Below are 19,807 nucleotides of genomic sequence, written 5' to 3'. Positions count from 1 at the left end.
CACTTGAATTTACATTGTTGAGAGTGAACCTTAACCCGGCAAGAAGTTCTCTCGGGCTGTTAACCGCCCTATTGTCCGGCATGATCTTCACTGGGCTTGAAATTGTTGTGAGCCTTAACTCGATGATTACGTTCAATGATATTTACTTTTGTGTATAGGAATAATGCTATTATCTAGTCAACAGCTGAGCGTCAACTCAGATATTGAGTTTCATAAAAGGTCTCATGGACCTCCGAAATAGAGATCAGAAAGCAATCTTGCAGAACGGTGTCACTTCAATGAAGCAGCTATTATTACTAGGTATCGGGGACAGATTGAAGTTAAGAGTAGGCAAAATTACTAGGTATCCGTATCATGGCATTTAGACCTTAAAAATTAAAGGGAGGTACTAACATTTATCTAAAATAACAATACGTTAATTAGGCGATTATCATGCTTAGAATTACGCTGATTATGGTAGGAAATATCGGGCACCACTCCAATAGTTAACGAAATAAAATTTTAATTAATGAAAACTGAGCAAAATTTATCGGGACCACTCCAATCACAAAGCATCGCAAATACCAACCAAAAGAACACACAAGACCTCAATAATCTCACCAAACATACCAGATTTCTCTCAAATAAATTTAAAACCACAAGGAATAATTTTAAAAAGTTGTGCGTGTATATATCTTCTTCTTTTAAGACTCGAGCTTTAGATCAATTCTAATACAAGACAGACGTAATAATAGAAATGACGTTTTAATACAGTTTTGCTACTAAGATAAAAGAAATTTAAAATAAATAAATGCCTTATGCAGTGTTTCGGCAAGGCCATCACCTCCTAACTTAACAAAAAGGCAAATAAATAAATAGAAACACAAGCACGAAAGGAAAAAAGAAAAGTTTCAGAAAAAATTTGCATTAAAAATTGCTTCTTTTTTTTTTTTTTTTTTTTTTTTAACTGGCCCTACCCAGACCCAAAAAGAAAACTTCTTAGGGGTATAATTTTTTTTTTGTTATTTGTCTGGCAAAAAAGTGAATGAAAGTATTAAATTGAAACTAACATAAAGCTCAGGAATTAAAATAAAAAATTTTAAAACTGAAGTTTATAGTCGAAATGAGGTAAATCACGAGGATTGAAACACTGAAATATAATTTTTTTCACTTCAATGACACGCTTTATCAAGAAGGAATTAGGACACACCCTTTCTGTCGATTAAAATTTCAATCAAACCAGTTATGGTTGCAATAAAGACAATTTTACAACTCTATAAGCGACTGAAGGAATAAATACATTATTATGAAATATACGTCTTTTTTTCTTCCTTTCTTTCTTGTGTCTTTAACAACTCTATAAGCGACTCAATGAATAAATACATTATTATGAAATACAAGTCTTTTTTTTTTTTTTTCTTTTTCTTTCTAATTACTTTCTTTGTTGAAAATGAGGATTGAATGAGACCCATTACATTATAAACTCTAGCATATTGCTGTGCCCGAATTTTCTATGCGTATTAGAAATGACATAAATTTAGCAGAGACATGGCATCCAAAGTTTAGAGTTGCAGACAACGATCAGGGAAAGCCTTTGTAATTATTTAACTCTCCCCATACTGCCAGCTCAACTTCTTCCCACGACTTTGCCGTTCTGAGTTCATTCCATATGTCGAAGATGGCTCCCAAAATATTCTCGTCATGCAAAATACAATAGCACCTATGCCCAAGAAAACATCCAAATGAATCCCACCACTGAAAATATGGCGTTGTTCAAATACATAGAGAGACCATTTACTTACATGGCAAGGTATGAAAGTCGTCCAACTTTCTCACCACCCTCCTCTGATTCATGCTGTGGCATTTTTATGAAAGGAAGTTTATAGCTTTCTAAAAATTGCTTAAGGAGCCTCTGGTCGCCTCTAAATATGTCTAAATATATGGGGATCAAATCAAAAATAGGATCTCCTGCACAAAGAATAATGAATCAGTTTGACACCAATACGTAAGTCATGCTTCATAACCCCATGACTCTAGAAATATCTTACTTTGTTCCCTATTTATGGTTCATACTTTTGACAATATTTTGCACTCACATTATCCTATGAACACAAATATATCAAAGCATACAAGACAAACTAAATTTGTAAGTCATGCTATAAAGCAGCCTGTAGTCTTGTACTGTAGCTATGTTCTATTTGTGTCATAAGGTAGTAGCATACTATACATATCCTACCGCAGAAGTTGCTCATGTGGCCAACAGCTTAGCCGACAATAATTGGAAAACCAGTTTAGGCCATTGGTGTCTAAACCAATACAAAATCTCTGTATTGTTTCTTTTAATCAGATGACTTTGTCTACCATGAATAATGAAATGCTAGGATCATTTAGCACAAGCAGATCTAGGGGGAGAACGAAAGGGTGAAAGAGGGGGAAGACTAGCAGGGTTAACATTTTCACATATTACGACTCAAAAATGCATGAGAATTGAATACTATCATCTATGTAAAACAAATCTGTATGGTAAAAGATTGGTTCGTAAAAAAAGAATCTAAGAGACCTAAAAGAACTTAAAATATGAAGCCTCAATTTTCATGAAGAAGCATACAGTTTCAGAAAAAAGAAATAAAGTAACAGTTAAGAACCACATACAACCCACATATTGAAACTCATACAAAAAGTAATCATAACGAAGAACTAGGAAATAATGAAAAATAAATCCAAGTATATACAGTAAACATGAAATTGAAGTAATTCATGTCATACCACCCCACCGTACTGTTTAGCAAGAAATTAAATCATATTTATATATTGGAAATTTGCACAAACACTATTTTTAAAATAAAAAAAAATCCATGAAAACATTTAAAAAAACCATAAGTTTTAGTGAATAGAAAAGGATGAAAAAAGTGTACATAGTCTGAATACTAATGAAAAACAATACAAAAAACAATTAACAGTCCAAGAACACTATTAAAGATTAGCATTAAACCTAATTAAGGTCTCATAATCAAAATTAATTGAATCACATAAAAGAACCAGATATAGAGAGCTGAGTGTCAGCGAAACGAGCAAAAATATTTACACAAATATACAGACATGCACAGGGTATATGTACATTACACAATACTTCTATGGAATATACATCGAGATAACTGAAGAATGTCCCAGAAATAGGTCAGAAACTGTCTGAAGTAAAAGCAGCCAGCAGACTGCGGTTAAGATTTGAGCAGTAGGCTACAATATTTAAAAGTTTATATTCCCTTTTCCCCCAGTATGTACCCTGCCCGACATTGTCATGCAAAAATAGAATCTTTATTTGACCCAATTATCATATATTTCTAAGATTTCCCATAAACATTTTTATCGAATTGAATCAAAATCTGTCATGTCATCAGGTCCATACTCAGCTCTATGCTAATCATGATTAAAGAAGCCTAAACAATCACTAGAACAAGTGCATATCCAATACATGGAAGTCTAATTGAGTAAATGAAAGCACTAACCTAACGAAAGATCACTGAAATCAAGAATGTGGCTAGGGCACCATGATTTTCCCTTTCCACCTTCATCACAGCCATTCATAGAGTCATCATCTTTGGCATTTTCACTCAAGAACAAACTAACCAACCTTGATTCCATGTGAATATTATCATCCATAATATCTGAGTGTATCCAAGAGCAAGGTTTACAAACTTTATTTAGGCCATTTTCACCCTGAAGTCAAATAGAAGACTGTGTTAGTCACAAATAGAGACTAATCTATCAAAGGACATGTTGATAAAAAATGTTCTGTAATAATGAATCAAATTGGTAGGATGGGCAAGAGACCTCAAATACATTAAGCAACTTCGCAAAATCATCTGGGATGTATTCATCAACTTTCTCTATCAGTGTGTTAGGAATCGGATTGCCCCTACAATGTGCAACAAAAGTATATCAGAGGTCTCACATTAAACTCTATGATTTCATTTATAAAATGCACAAATGCAGCTCAATTTTCATGCCAATATATAAACCATCATTATCATCACCATCTAAGAAATTTCACAAGGATTCAAGAAACAGATATCAAGTTGCAAGTAAAACTAGATCTTCAGCAGTACAGAATAAGTCTCTTGCAGATCAGGGAACAATATGATGCATTGTTATATGCACAACCATAGACTAACAAGAAAAGATACTAGAAAAATCTCAGGTTTTTGCCCTAGATATATTTGATTGAAAGAAATAAAAAGTAGGTATGCCAAATATAAGGTCACCTATCAAAGCACTACTTTACCTATGAATTTGGTTGAAACACAGTATCCCTTTAATTAAGCACTCAAAATTTTACAAACCCATGCAATTTTCACAGCCACAACCTGATAAAGCACTAATTAGGATATTCAGACATGTAACAACATTCAGGCTGTTACTATCAAGCACAAAAAGCCAATGCCTTGACTAGCAAAATCTCAAGATATAACTGAAGACTCCTACAGCAAGAAGGTATCCAGTTATCGAACCTTTTCGTAGAGAATCCACTAAGTTAGACTAATTACCATCAAGAACATACGGATATAATGACCAGAACTGAGCAAACTTGCTCAATTAAAAGCTATAATATATAGGACACTTCTTAAGGACAATTGGTATGTCAGACACTTTTCAACAAGATGTGCCCATCTTTATTTTCTGCAATAAATGTCGAAAAGCAAAGATGCCTTTTTGTTAGATTATTAGTGAACAATATTTATTGCTCAATGTACTTTCTATGATTTTTCTACAAGCATGCACAAAACATAAATATATAAGCCCCCCAAAAAAGAGTAAATTAGCCTATGCACACACACAAAGGGTTTTTGTCAAGAAATTTTAAAATCAGTTTTCAGAAACACAAACATTTGGAAGCATAATTGAAATCGATTTTTTTTTTCTTTGCACAAAAGCTCCACAGGCAAAGGTGTACCTCATTAATATATTTGGGGGAGTTTTGTGTCTATGATCTCAGCATATACATTTTAAAGAAGATATACAGATGGGTACTAATGAGTATCATAATAAAAATTACAGTGGAAGTGTGTCTACTGCCCAACATGACAATCTCCAAAAACTGAACACACTCAGCAGTCTCAGTCTCCAACACAGGCACTGGGTGTCGGACACAAGATAAAAGCTACAACCATCTATGCCTCACACTTTTGGTATATCTTCTTTATTTTTTGCTAACAATTGCAGGTAGATGTTCTTATATGAAAGACATAGGCATACCATTTAGACAAGCGACTTGATACATCCTTCTTCTTCCTCATTAAAGTTCTGATGAAAATTTCCCATTCGGCTGAAATTTTTGAGTTAATGGGAACAGCCTCCATACAACCATTAGTAAAGGGCAATTGCAATTTCAGCTCAATATCTGAAAAAATTGAATGATTAAAAGGTGGAAGGGGCAAGAGATGAAGGTTACGGAGCTGCTCTCCCAAAAAAGAAGCTAAGCTTAGTGTATCTTCCCATGACAGACTATCTCTCCTGCAAAGAGAATATAATGAAGTCAAGGCCCGTTATTGAATAGTGCTACTTTTAGCATATCCTAAAATCCAAAAGTTTGTGGCATTTCAATTAGAAAGAGAAACTATTTTCACTTAGTAACTTACAATTGAGCAAAAATCTTCCCTTTGCATCGTTTTATTATGATGTATGGCCATATACTAGTGCATCCTGCCGGACCAATTGATTCATGTATTGAAATCGCAGCTTTTCTGTATTCTAATTGTTTCTTGCTCCATACACCAAAAGGATATTCATCTACTTTGCAATTTTCTGGACTCAGATTGCTCTCAGCAATCACATCAGGAACTCCTTTTCCATCCCAAGAAACAACTTTATAAGACCCATTTTCAAGGTAAAGAATCCCACTTGCCAAAACATCAGGAATGTGATTCTTCAGAGGGGAGTTGACTTTACATAATAGATTGTAAAACTCAAGCTGTTAACATGCAGTAAAATATTAGGTTTGTGTAAAAGATGTTATCATTCAAAAGTATAAGTAAGATCATACCTCGGTGCCTAAACCATAAATTGAAGCTTCCAGCCCTCCTTCAACAAAAATTTTGATTACAGTGTTTTCCATGAGATAAACCTGTTGAGAAAATTAACAGCATATTACCAGAGTCAGAACATAACTTCTTTGGCCCCAAAACTGAATTATAAGTTGATTTAGTGTTGTATAATACAATTTTGTCATGTTATACCAGTGTATAGCCACCTAAATTCAACAAGGACATATAATGAAGAAGCTTCAAAAAATGCACCCAAGTAATTTAGGTCTCATTTATTCTTAACGTTAACACACCTAGTTCATTGTGGCTTACACATAACCAACAACCAAACTACTTGCCACAGAAGCATCATCTTCATTCAATGTTGATGTGTCATGACCTCCTCTACTTTGTTGATAGAAACAATCAAATGCCAAGAATTGTTTATTGCTAGCTGATCATTCCTTTGTTTATTGCTAAGTATCAAATTTATCAATCATCTGGTGGCACATGCCAAACAGATATCAGATTCTCAACCTGATTCAAAGCACTGACTGTCATGAGCCCCAATTGTGCTAGTTGGTCCCAAAAACACATTCAAAGTGAAGTCAAGTCAGTGGGGCCTCCAGTTTTCTTTTTCTCTTTGGATTTGGGGTGTTAACTGACGTCGTGATTCTCTCCTAATGGGACTTGGCACATTGTTTTGTCCCACAGCTTAAATTTCTTTTTTAGCTGACTTTGATCAACTACAATGTCCTGTGTGACTGGCTTATTTTATTATGTTCTTTCTTGCTTCTGTGCTATCCAAAAAATTAATTTGTCACAGCATCCAATGAACTTCATGGATTTATCTCTTACTAAAAAGAATTGGTCCAGGATGTCGTTGAATTGATTTCCCATATTTTTTACAACATCATGAAATAATACACCTCAAAATAGAAGCAGCAAGTTAAAATGTAACAAATTAATATGTGTATCTTTTGAGAACCATGATTAATTAAAAAATAGATAAACCAACTTACAGGATTGCTACCCGTGCCAACAGGAAGCCTCTCATCATCTGTAGGAGAAGGCAAATTGTGGAAGGCACAAATTTCTGCCAGGCATTCTAACCATTTGTCCGCATTTAGTGCGAGACATGCTCCCTAAGACATATCATAGCAAAATATGAAGCAATAGAGATGAGAAGAAACAATAACAGGCACTTCATTTCAGCAACAAGGCAAATTCCTAAAAAGTAATCTAGCAGAAAAAACTTGTAAAATCACAAAGGCGCATAGCAAACTGTGTTAATGAACTCGAATATATAAGAGGCATGAAAGATGTGTAAAGAGGTTACGCCTCAAAGAGGATCTCCTCGGAAACAAACTGCCTCATTGGTCATAATTACCCTAAGCAAAAAATATCAATTATTTGTCTTGTAAAGAGGTTGATAACCTATGGCATAAAGTATGGGAATATCTTTATTGAATACTGCTACTAGCTTCCGTATTTAATAATTTTCACTTCAACTTGATGGACATAAAGAATAAGCTAACAAGGAAAAGTATTACCTTCCATATTAGTTCTCTCAATCCTGGTTTTCCAACCCAAAGCTTGGATAACCAGTCTCTCATTTCTCGTTGTCCCATGCAGTTGCCTGCGCTCCATGGATGAATGTAGTGGTCTTTCTCTTTATCTAAAAACATGGATAAGAAATTTATATCATATGAAAAACCTTGTTTCCACATATTATATCTTCTAGAGGCACCGTTGGTAGTTTTTTCATGATTTGGACCATCTCCAGGTTTCTGAATTCTGGCCCTCTTATCTTTCCTAGCCAGGTCTGGGTAATTGAAACTATCATCTGCATCCTCAAAACTGCCTTGTTCAAGAGCAAGCAATCCAGCACGGCAAACTCCCTTATGGCGATAACCAGGGGCCATATCCAAACATGCAAATTCAAAGTTTTTGGAATTCACAAAATTTTGTGTCACAGCAATAGTTGTTTCCAGATTCAAGACACAATGCCACCATCCACTCGGAACGAAAATTGTCTCCCCAGGTAGTTGGGTACACTCTACTGGCTTGTCTTCATCAGCAAGTAGTGGATAAAAATCTAGCCACCACTATACACAACAAGAAAAGCAAAAATATCTGATAAAGGTAAATTAACCAGATGCTACAGAATATAAGAATGATTATGAAGTACCACAATTTCTGCATTAAATACCTGCAGCGATGATGGAGTCTCAACATTGACATCACCATCTTCTTCATTTACATGTACTGTGGCTCCCAGGGGCACTCTTCCTGGTGGATAAAATGCCCACCTACATGATTGACATTGCTCCTAGCAAGTTATTTCAATCACAGTAAAGCAATACAAAGCGTGATAGATCTTATGCAGCCAATAGTATGAGATACAAATGATCCATGGCAGAAAAATCATAAAGGCAGACCCCCAATTAATGATTGAACGGGTTTGATGATATTCCCAAAATTAAGCAAATAAAAAGTAGCCACCTCTTGCTTAGGTTGTATTATACTTATAATCTAGGAATGAGATGACTTAAAATCCATCAACTCCCACATTGAAGAGAACCTCAAGCATGCATCAGATTCAATGGGCTTTTATTTCCTGAATGTGGGAGCACATCAACATGCTTAAAATTCCCATGAATTTTCCTTTTCCCCTACATTGATTCATGAAAAAAATAAAAAAAATCTAATCTAGAGCTGTTGAGTAATTATTAGTGTAGTAATCTGGACTTCCAAAAACAAACAGCACACAGTTTCATCAATTACCAAGTATATACAGGCATAGGCTGCAAAAGACAATAGGTTGCATTTAAAAACCATGAATTAATTTGGGTAGAATGAATGCACAGATACACACTGTTATTAAGGGATTTACCTTTTACGACCACATAGAAGGGTATTCCAGGCACTGGTAAGAGCAGGATCAACATGCCAAGAGGCACCAGACCTCTCTGGCCCAATTATAAGCCATCTAAATGGTGGTCGCTGATCTCGTTCTAAGACATCAAAAAAGTCTTCTTGAAATAGATGAGGGACATTGTAATCCTTCAACAAACCAGGTGCAACTTCCCCAAACTGCAAAAAAAGTAAGAATAATTTTAAAATTTCAAAAGAAACAATTAACGGAAAACAGCATAAAAGAGTAGTGATAATTTTGCAAAAATAGAGCACCTTGTCATCAAATATATATAGTGGATCCTCATCATGCTGAAGTTTCATGTATGAGACATAATCTTTAAATTTCATCAAGATTTTTTGCGAACTCCTTTGAGAAATTCTGAAAGCTGTGTCTCCATAGTTCAGCAACAACTGGTCAAGCATCCATGTATGCCTTGCCGGCCAAGTGTCCGTCAGTCCAGTAAGCAAAAGCTGGTACACGTGTCAACAACAATCCATGTGAATAAAATAAACAATATACTAGATATGATTCACAACTTGCCAACTGAATTAATGAAGAAATGTCTAGTGCAGACAACAGGCCAGAATATGTTGGTAAAATCATGATTTCCTCTAGTGTTTCCTTTTTCTTTTTAATCATGAAAAAGAAGAAAGAATGGTCAGTAGGTCTGGAAATTCTAAATAAGACTGGCATGATAGGTGAGTACATAAACATGTTTAAAATCAGATGTAGCCAGAACACACAGAGTGGAATTTGTGATGTCTGTATCTGTGGTTATAAGAGAAGTCGTGTGGTGGAAGTAGACAAAAGAGTAATAGTCATTCAACTAGCAGAGGTTTTTGGGTGGTGGCTATACTGCAAATGTAGTTGGCAAGGTGGCGACAGAGTGTGCCAAGTAGGAGGTGGCAGCAATATAGTGGTGATGATAGTGTTGGCACAATAAAGGCAGAGATAGCATCTAACTGACGGAATTTGCAGTGCTAGTGGTTGTGCAGAGGTGGGCAATGGCTCCAGCGGCAGGGACAGTTAGTCTTGGTGGCCAGTGTGGTATTGGTAGGAAAGATGGTAAAAGTCTGGTGGCAATGGTGGCCAATTCTTTCAGAGAAAAACTTGTCCCTTCAGCAACATAAAAACTATAAATCAAGTGCACAAATATAGATCCATATAAATAATAAAAGTCGCAAATGAGTTTACTGTGAAATGATTACAAAAAAGGGGTAAAAGGAATAAAGAGAAAAGTGGGCCAAAGGATGACATGATAGATCTAAATGAGGAATATGTTCATACATAATGATTTGAAAGACAACGGTCTCAAAAGAAAATCTAATTAAATGGATATGAACCATTATCACTTTACCGGTTTCTTCCCATCATACTGCTGATAAAACTCTTCTAAAGTAAGGTCCTTCTTTCTTTCCACAGTACCATTATCAAAAGAAAATCCGTTCAATGTGGTATGGCTCCTGTATAATCTTCTGTACAAGAACATAGAGCTGAACCCTGCAGGAAGGTTATAAACATGACCTTCAGAGATTTTTGTTTTTTTTTTTTGTAAAGTGAAAAATATTGTTATGGTGACTTCAGAAAAAGTTTCTCAACATAAAATATCAATATCATGACGAAAAAATGAACCCCTGGAATAGTTGTTAAATAATACTCCACCCCATATAGTCGATCTTTTATTCCATTTTGGGATGTTCCAAAATATGGTCCACTTTGAAAAGTCAATGGATACAAGTTTGATAAATTTCCTAACCTATAACATTTTATTTGAGAGATAATGCATCAAATGATGTCTGCTTAAAAAGTTGGATTTCTAAACAGGATCAACAACATAGGAAAGAAGGAATACCAAAGATACTATGGCAAGAAACAAGTTACCATCAAAATGCAGTGGTTTTCTGCAGGGTTCTTCATATTCATTGAGAGGCTGCTCCCTGCATCCAAAAGGACAACAACCATTCATAATACATATAACAAAAAATTCCAATTATAAATTTTATAGCTCATGAAAATCCCAAGAATAAAAGGAATTAGTTACACCACAAAAAGAATAAACCTAGTTTCAAATCCCAGCAAATACCCCTGATACTCAGCAAAATTATAGCATGAATTGTGAAACATACAAATGACGAGCTGTTTTCTTCCATGACCCTTTGTACTGAAGCGGGCCATTTAGTCTTTTAAAGCATAGACTCATCCACAATGGTTCTTCATTGCATAGTATGTACATCACACTGCATATCAGAAAGAAACAAAAGATACAGAATTATAGTAGGAAGAATGGAAATCTGCCTCCTAAACTTCCTTCGCCTTTCTTTTAAGATAATAAATTAATAATACATACAACTAGATGAACAATTTCTTCCAGCAAAATTCACTATTTAAAATGAAACTTATGACGTTGATAGGATCTCTGTTGTTATTTTAAAACGCATGAACCTAAACTGGGAGTCATGAGTCAACAAATGAATTAAAGGACTCTGAAGTTAATATGTTTTAGCACACATACATTGGGGCATTGCCGGCATAAATTGGTTCAATAGGACTCAGGAGAGAAATTTTGCTTTTATGTGGTTAAGAATCTGTTCAACACTTCTTTACAGACTATATATGGATACAAATTTCATAAGCTATGGAACTAAATTCATGACGGAATTGCACTACTACCTAATCTGAGGCATATTCATAAAAACATCGCGAGAAAATTGGTGTCACTGGCTCTCGCTCCATTCCAAAATCGATTTATTGTTCTTAGCGGCAAAAATCAAATTCAAAGCACGAGTATAGCTATCAATGAGGAATTAAGAAATGATAGAAATGTGTAAAGCCCGAATCTTTCAGTATTGGAATAGCTGTGTATAATTTATAATACAAAAACCTAGAAATGCGGATTAGAGAACAGGTTTGAACCTGCTGACACAAGCGAGGCGAGCGAGATCCCGAGGAGTGAGGTATTCCAAGAGAGCGCAGAGGGTTTCATCGGGAAGGACCTGAAGGTCTCCGAGGGCGTCAGTTCTGCGATCTCTGGGCCTCAACGCCTGGGCCTGAGAATTATCCATTGCTGTCCTTTTGCGAGATGAAGAAATGAGATGCGGTTGAATCACAAGGTGTTTCTCTCTCTCTCTCTCTCTCTCTCTCTCTGAGTATTGTGGTTCGGTCTTTTTCGAAGGTGTGCTTATCGCTTGGAAAGAACGCGGCAAGTTGGCAGATAGGCGGGCTTTAGATAGTTTGCAATTGCAACTGCGTGCGCGTGCGACCGTGTTTCTTGTGCGCGGGTCTACCGTGTGGCGTGTGCGCAGAAATTTCACGCCTGCGCGCTACGGAGTGCGGTGAGAATCGTGAGATGGCTGGCTCTTTTTCTCTTTTAATTTTCTTTATGAAAGCGAAGACATTTTACACACGACCAATCATAAGAGTCTCTCTGTAAATTTGAGAATTTGAAACTTTGGCCAGCAATACGAAACCACTTCATAAGATTTTTCTTTTTTTATATCTATATAATCTTATGCTCTACGAAATTTATTTCCCAAACACTTTTCTTTATATATTCCACCACCTATTCCGGATGGTTCAATATCAAGTGAGTTCATTTAGGCTACCCCAATATCATAAAAATTTAGAGAGCCTAGAGGAAAGAGTTGAAAGAATCACTGGTTCCAAATAGCTGAGATTGCAAAACCCACTTATTTGAGAAAACTGGGCTCTGCAACCCCATTCTATTAAGTTGCCCAGTTTTCTCAAGTAAATGGGTTTTGCAATACAACAACCCATAGCCGAAAACAAAAACAAGAAATATGCGAAAAGAATGGTTCGGCCCAGGTAGTAAGAAATCTGTCTTAGACAATATTTATTGCAACACTAAGCCAACTTGACAACGACAACAAAAAAGGGTGCACTTGAAGATGCAGCACCAGGACCTGGATCCATTGAAATAGAGGGGATTCATTTAGTTAAAACAAGATAATGTTTTTGTCAAAACCAAATATTTTGGACAAGTTTTGAACAAAAATACCCTCTTGTTTTAACTAAATGGATCCCCTCCATTTCATTTAAAATGAAAATGATAATGAAATGAAGAGGATCCTTCTTCCTGCACCAGAGCCACTAAAGCGAAACACCATTGTGATGTCTGACAAGGGAAGTACTTGACAATGAAGGCGCACCAGAGCCACTAAAGCGAAACACCATTGTGATGTCTGACAAGGGAAGTACTTGACAATGAAGGCGCAGAGGACACCACATTTGGACTTGCAACTGGATTTGAATGTCTCCATTACAAAAGCGGATTCCAGCTATCATATGACTCACGTGAACCAAAATAAGCGAGTAACACATGCAAACTATGCGCAGCACATGGGTTACATGAGCTGCCGAGAGGGTCACGGCGATCGGAAAGGTGAAAGAATAAGAATGTTGTTGACAGGTTTAGTAGTAATGTTAGAAAGTACGTTTTTTATCTCACAATTATTTCACAATGCAGACATGATAATTCTAACCAACCATTTATATTAGTTCTTGTTAATATATATGTATAGTAATACCCCAAACATTTTCTGACGAATAAAATGCAGCATCTTTTCCATTTATTCCACTTTCCTTTCATAGTCTCACATCATCAACTTCCTTATAAGTATACACATACAATACAAAACATAAATAACTAGAAAAAAAAAAAAATGAAAACTCGAAAGTGATCATGCTAATACAACCACTTATAACTTAGGGACGAAGAACAAACATATTGGTGGGCATTTTGAAGCCCTGCTCTAGAACCCTAAGGAGGGAAGAGGTTGCTGAGATCTCATCCTCCTCTTTCTAAGACGCTCGGCAATGATGAAGGCAAGCTCAAGAGCTTGTGAAGCATTCAGCCTGGGGTCACAGTGGGTGTGGTAACGTGAGCTTAGGTCATCAAATGTCACGGTTCGTGACCCACCAATGCACTCTGTCACGTTCTGCCCTGTCATCTCTAGATGAACTCCTCCTGGGTGGCTTCCTTCTTGCTCATGCACGTCAAAGAAGGCTCTCACCTCATTCTGTCCAAATAATAAAAGTAAACGATTAATTGCATTTTACTTCCCTAAATACATTATCATAAATAAAAGCCTGTCTGTCCAAACAAATTACCAATTATATCGTCGAGAATAATTTTACTATTGAACCACGAACTATTCACAGTTTCAATCGTCAACAAAGTTCCAACAAAAAAAAAAGAATAGGTTTTACAATCCTTGCACCAAACCAAACACGTCATATGGATCACTTGGGTCTAATCACAATTGGGTAGAGTATCATGGAGAGTAGAACATAGGAAGGGAAAGTGAACTCGACTGTTTTAGATCAAATGAGTTTCTATACCGCAAAATTGAGAATTTTATACTGCAAAATGAATTTCAAGGTCCGAGCCTAACTTACAGATGGGGAAATATGACCACTCAGGAAATAAAAAATAAAAAAATAAAAAGATGGGGAAATGTGGCCACCTACCTACCAAAGGCAGCATATCTTATGAAAAATTATTAAGACACCCAGCTTGACTGTTTCACCCGAACACATCATACAATTTGTCTCTTTCCACACCTACTACGCCTGATTATATTATTTCATACAAGTCAATTGCTAGAAAATGAAATGATCTTTCCTTCAAGCTACTGACTAATCGCTGTTCGGGACAATTGACTAGTTGCCCCACCTAATGAATGATCCACTAGCTAAATCACCTAACTTTTCAAAAGCAGTCAGGATGCACCATAGATTAGGTTGTTATATTAAGTGCAAGCACTGATTGGTGATTGATCCGTCTATAGGTATTAAGGATCCCGAAAGCAATTTGGGAGAGAGTTTTGGGGTTACCACCAAAGCAAATACCTAGTTTATTAATGAATTTTAATATTTGGTAAATGAATTCTTAATCCATTCTAGTTGTGTGATACTTAATTGTTCTTTTTTCCACTTTTTATAAGAACTTCATTCTAAAGGATGTTTGTTTCTCTGAACGTTATGGAAAATAAATAGATGTTTTCATTTCTATGCAGTGTATGATACCATTTTGCAGCATGCATGCAACTCTTAATAATTATTTCCACCCCCTATCAGTGAAAAAAATAAACGACGAGTAACATAAGAGAAGAAATTGATGAGTAAAATACCCTGATGGAGTCGAAGGGGCGAGTTTTGAGACCGCATGGAGCCTTTATTGTGTTTCCATGCATAGGATCACTGACCCATGTGACAATCTGCCCTGATCTGCGGACTGCCCTAATTAGATGAGGAAGTTTTACTCTCATGTTTTCAGCTCCCATTCTTGTGATTATTGTTATCCTCCCAGCTTTGTTCTGAGGATTCAAAATCTCGATGAGCTTGACAAGCTCACTTGGATCCATCTTATCACTGACCTGAAGCACAAGCACCACTCTTTGTTATTCATCTCATAAACTCATCATCAGAATAACAGAAAAAACTTGCATATATTCACATACAAGTATCGAAAACAAATACTATTTGACTTAGAGTTGGGACTAGAGCAATGCTCACAACTTCCAGTCTATTACTGGTTTCATATTGGAATAGAACCATGTAAAAAATTAGAAATAGGATTAGTGGTGCCAATAAAACCAGCTTGGGCCAACATCTAAATCAGCTTCCCTTGGGTGTTTCATTCATCCAGTGGTTTTCAAAATACTTCACTTGTTCAAGTTAATGTTGTTCGTATCAAATTATCAGATAATCAATGTTTATGATTGAATTAGAAGAATAGAAAGCATAGTAACCTTAATGCCCAGGGGATTAGCAATCCCTCTTAGAAACTCAACATGAGCACCATCCAGCTGCCTGGTACGCTCCCCTGCCCATAGAAAATGGGCAGAGCAGTCATAGTAAAGGCCTGAAGTTGAATCCAACCTAGTAAGTGACTGCTCATATGGCAAGAGCAAACATTCATGGGATGTCCAGAAATCAGTTGTCGTCATAATGGGATGGTCAACAGTGAGTCCAGCTGCAGTCATGAATCCAAGGGCCTCATCAACCCGATTAGCTAGTTCACGGTACCTGCCATGCCGAGACGATAATTAACATAATGATGACATACAATTATCCGTCAAAAGAAGGGAAACCAAGCTTAACGTGTTTGAATTTTGAATCCTAGAGCCCAATTAAACTCATCACGCTTTAAGAATTAGTCGATCATATTATGAGAGAATTAGCCATAATTAAAAGGACAAAAAATTCTTCTAAACCAGTTTAGAGGAAATTTCCTTTAACCCACTCTAATAAATGCCAAATGTCTTCTAACATGTTTGAGTTCCTAAAAATCAATGTTTGGGTTCCTAAGTTAGTAGAAGGGTAATAAATTACTGTTAAGAATGTTAAAGAAAACACGTGCATCTCATATGTTAGAGGACATTTTAAGATTTATTAGAGTGGGTTAAAGGAAATTAATGTCCTTATCAACAAAAAAAAAAAGCCTTCGAATACTCAAAAAAGAATATTCCTATTAAAAATTGACATTCCGAACAATCTATCCACATATGTTATTGGTGAGATGGTATAATGGATTTAAGCTGCATAATTTAAGCTGCATAATTCTTCCACACGCCAGCCATATGAAAAGACAGGATACCATAGGACACGTTGATACCATTTAAGCTGCACAATTCTCCCACACGCCAGCCAAATGAAAAGACAGGATATCAAAAAACACGTGAAAGACGTGAAACAAAAAAAAAAAAAAAAAAAACACGTGAAAGCAGTCCATCATTCTAAATAGGCAGATTTTTTATTTTTGGATGAATGAGTAAATAGGCAGATTCTTCAAGGAACAATCATAGAAGAGCAAGTAAAAACGTAAAGGAAGGCAGTACTGGACAACCTAAAAGAAACAACCAAAGAAAGTAGCAAGTGATAAGGATGGATATACTATATATGATATGAATTCATCTGCCATATAGTTATAGACCATGTCATCAAACCAAATAGACAGGAAAAGTGATAAAAAAAACATATGTGAAAATGACGAAAGTAAATCTATGCTGTAAAAACCTTTCAGTTCTATGCGCCACATAGTTCCAAGAAAAGTAATACAATTCCCAATTATGAATCTCTCGTCTGAGATGACACATACCTATCTCCCTGCTCGCTGTGCTCCGCGAAATCCAGATTCCACTGGGTGACCCTCTGCATAGCAGCATACCCTCCGGTAGCGAAGGACCTCAGAAGGTTGAGAGTGGCTGCAGATTGACAGTAGGCCCTAATCATCCTCTGGGGGTCCGGAATCCTCGACTTTGCGTCGAAAGCATCTCCGTTCACATTGTCCCCTCTGTAACTCGGCAGCTTCACACCGTTCTTCTCCTCGAACGGATCCGATCTTGGCTTCGCAAACTGGCCAGCCATTCTCCCCATCTATAAAACAAACCAAATCACACAAATTCAATAATCCTATCCAATGCCCCAAAAATTCTAACAATTTAGAAAGAACCAAACACAAAAGCTTAAACCTTGATAACGGGCATTTGACCTCCGAACATTAAGACGGCACCCATTTGGAGGATGATTCTGAAGGTATCACGGATGTTGTTGGCATTGAATTCCTTGAAGCTCTCGGCGCAATCTCCACCTTGCAGAAGGAACGCGTTGCCCATGGCAGCCTCGGCCAGCCGCTCCTCAAGGTTCCTCGCCTCGCCGGCGAACACAATCGGAGGGAACGTATCGAGGGTCTTGAGCACCGACTCGAGCTCCTCCTGATTCGGGTACTCCGGCAGCTGGAGCGCCTTCTTGGTCCTCCAGCTCTCCACGCTCCACGTCACCGGAACCGCATTGTGGGTCGTCTTCGCCGTCGTCTTCGTTGGCGTTGGCGTTGGCGTCGCTTGCTGCTTCGGTGGCTTGTCGGAGACGACCGGGTTCTTGGCGGGCTCGGCAGCGTGGACGGCGGAGATCGAAGGGAGTGATCTGCGCCTGGAAGGGATGGAGGGTTGTTGGGGTTTGGTGGAGGGTAGGAGAGAAGACTGGGTTTGAACGAAGGATTTGGTGGGAATCACAGAGCTGCTTGTGAGCGCCATTATTTTGTCTCTCCCTGTCTCTTTATTTGTGGAATGTGAGATACGCAGATGTTCAGGGGTATCTGGAGAGGGTAAGAGAAATGTAGGGGATTTTATAGAGGATTAGCTTTGTGGGTTGGGCACTTGGGCTGTTTGTCTGGTGGAACAGAGACGTGGCGGGGGTAGTTGAGGGTGGGGGTGTTTTCTAAAATTTGGAGAGACGTGAAGGGTATTCTCGGGAGTTAGACCATGTTCGTGTGTTAGGTTCTTTTCACCCCTTGACGTGCGATAAATTAATAGTAATAAATGTTATTAGCAAGAGGATTGAAAAAGAAAAATAGAAAAATCTTCTTAATTACTCTGTATAAGATTGATTTGGTCCAGCCGGTTCAGAGGATCCGGATACTAAAATTCTTAAGGAATTAGTTTCTGAAATTTTAAATTTATTTATTTTATTCAATAATCATTATTCTGTCATGTCTCACTATTAATAAAATAATAATAAATTTTTAATGATATTAATAATCATTATTATTTTATTATTTTATCAGTAGTGGGATACGTGGCAGGATAATAGTTCTTTAATAAAAATGAATGGCTTAGATCTAAAATTTCAAAAATTATAATTTCCTTAAAAATTTCAAGAGATCTGAATCCCTGTTCAAGTGCTTTTGCTGTAGTTTTTGTGCATTTGCATATACATATTATAAAACATGCATATAAGTTTGAGATTAAATTAGTTAAGACTTAAGTTATTTTATTTAATTAATTTAAATTATAAATTTTAATATTAATTAAATAATTAATGATTAGCATGAATTTAATAAAAAAAAAAAGTTATGATATTTACTCTATATAATAAGTGAACAAGTTAATTGAATAAATCGTGAATAATCTCGAAAATTTGTTGGAAAAATAAATGAAAGAAGTTTGAACAAAATATCTAGCTTGATAATAAGTTTGAGAACTTGAACATTCAATATTTAGCTCAATAAAACCTTATATATAACTTAAAAAAAATAAAAATAAAAAAAAAAAATTATCACCATGACTTCCTAAAGATCTAGAGCATCTTCAACAAGTTTAGTTAAAATACATATAACCAAAAAAAAAAGTTTAATTATCTACTTCGACTGCCCATTTTTATACAAACTTAACTTCAACACACCCTCTATTCTCTATTTACTTGATTTAAATATTATTTTTTATTCTATTATTGCAATTCTCCGACTTAACCCTACCCTTGATTATTTCATCATACACCTGCAATGCATTCTCATGCTGCCCGCATTTCACAAACCCATGAATCAAAATATTATTTCATCATACACCATCGATCATTTTCCTCTCATAGTTTCAAATGCAACCGCAGCCTCATCCACCCTCCTGGCTCCCCAACTCTACAACGCCATTGGTTGAAAATCTAAAGACGTGGAAGTTTGTAGTAGGTGAGTGAAGGGTGGTGGGTGCGGCAAGATGGACCTTGAAGAAGCGAAGGAGGTAGAAATGCGGTGAGAGAGAGAGAGAGTGAGAATGAATAAAATTTCGTAACATTTGCTACAATAAACTCTACCAACTTGTAAGATTTTAACTAGTTATTATTTCTTACTCAAATATATATATATATATATATATATATATATATATATACTTTAATTGGGTATTTGGTGTTGGGTACCATGAATCCGAGCGAAAAAGGTCCATTACATGGCGAGTGTCCGAGGTGGTTTAAGCCTTTTAGGACAAAAAAGTAGACAATGTCCAGAAAAGATCAATTTCTTGTAGTTGACAAAAGCAGCACTCCTTATGAGACTTGAGAAAAATCGGGAGGGTCCAAGTCGGCCACTCTCCCACCT

General features: G+C 36.5%; 2 protein-coding genes across 3 annotated transcripts; both read right to left on the bottom strand.

Annotated features, from left to right (window-relative positions):
* Window positions 1-1,121: 1,121 nt before the first annotated feature.
* On the bottom strand, window positions 1,122-12,363 carry LOC132189855 (putative glycosyltransferase). 2 transcript variants are annotated; one of them, XM_059604670.2, is made up of 16 exons: window positions 11,833-12,363; window positions 11,046-11,156; window positions 10,801-10,856; window positions 10,277-10,419; window positions 9,192-9,389; window positions 8,896-9,095; window positions 8,212-8,311; window positions 7,553-8,107; window positions 7,022-7,144; window positions 6,020-6,100; window positions 5,616-5,947; window positions 5,233-5,490; window positions 3,811-3,895; window positions 3,486-3,696; window positions 1,782-1,947; window positions 1,122-1,699 (listed from the first exon to the last, which is right to left on the bottom strand). In XM_059604670.2, exons 1-16 carry the CDS (start codon window positions 11,979-11,981, stop codon window positions 1,561-1,563), a joined length of 2,907 nt encoding a protein of 968 aa, XP_059460653.2. In that variant the 5' UTR covers window positions 11,982-12,363; the 3' UTR covers window positions 1,122-1,560. The 2 variants fall into 2 exon arrangements, with proteins under 2 accessions (XP_059460653.2, XP_059460654.2); XM_059604671.2 differs by lacking the exon at window positions 10,277-10,419 and having other exon boundaries at window positions 1,124-1,699; window positions 11,833-11,922.
* A 1,118-nt stretch (window positions 12,364-13,481) lies between these two features.
* LOC132189286 (phospho-2-dehydro-3-deoxyheptonate aldolase 1, chloroplastic) lies at window positions 13,482-18,084 on the bottom strand. Its single transcript, XM_059603953.2, has 5 exons — window positions 17,412-18,084; window positions 17,039-17,316; window positions 15,690-15,966; window positions 15,069-15,314; window positions 13,482-13,955 (listed from the first exon to the last, which is right to left on the bottom strand). The coding sequence occupies exons 1-5, from the start codon at window positions 17,970-17,972 to the stop codon at window positions 13,689-13,691; spliced, it is 1,629 nt and encodes a 542-aa protein (XP_059459936.2). The 5' UTR covers window positions 17,973-18,084; the 3' UTR covers window positions 13,482-13,688.
* Between the last annotated feature and the right edge of the window lie 1,723 nt (window positions 18,085-19,807).

Source organism: Corylus avellana, chromosome 9, assembly GCF_965113065.1.
Source record: "Corylus avellana chromosome 9, dhCorAvel1.hap1.2, whole genome shotgun sequence".
NCBI classification, from domain to species: Eukaryota; Viridiplantae; Streptophyta; class Magnoliopsida; order Fagales; family Betulaceae; genus Corylus; species Corylus avellana.
The sequence above is the reverse complement of the archived record's forward strand: the minus strand, read 5'-3'. Positions and strand labels throughout refer to the sequence as shown.

Excerpts from the sequence above, each read along its gene's own strand:
- LOC132189855 (XM_059604670.2), bottom strand. The coding sequence starts at position 11,981 with ATGGATAATTCTCAGGCCCAGGCGTTGAGGCCCAGAGATCGCAGAACT. Across the intron at positions 8,108-8,211 it reads AGACTCCATCATCGCTGCAG|TGGTGGCTAGATTTTTATCC; the intron begins GTATTTAATGCA and ends TGTTGTGTATAG. Across the intron at positions 6,101-7,021 it reads TTGGCACGGGTAGCAATCCT|GTTTATCTCATGGAAAACAC; the intron begins GTAAGTTGGTTT and ends TTTTCTCAACAG.
- LOC132189286 (XM_059603953.2), bottom strand. The coding sequence starts at position 17,972 with ATGGCGCTCACAAGCAGCTCTGTGATTCCCACCAAATCCTTCGTTCAA. Across the intron at positions 15,967-17,038 it reads CACAGCGAGCAGGGAGATAG|GTACCGTGAACTAGCTAATC; the intron begins GTATGTGTCATC and ends TCGGCATGGCAG. Across the intron at positions 15,315-15,689 it reads CTAATCCCCTGGGCATTAAG|GTCAGTGATAAGATGGATCC; the intron begins GTTACTATGCTT and ends CTTGTGCTTCAG.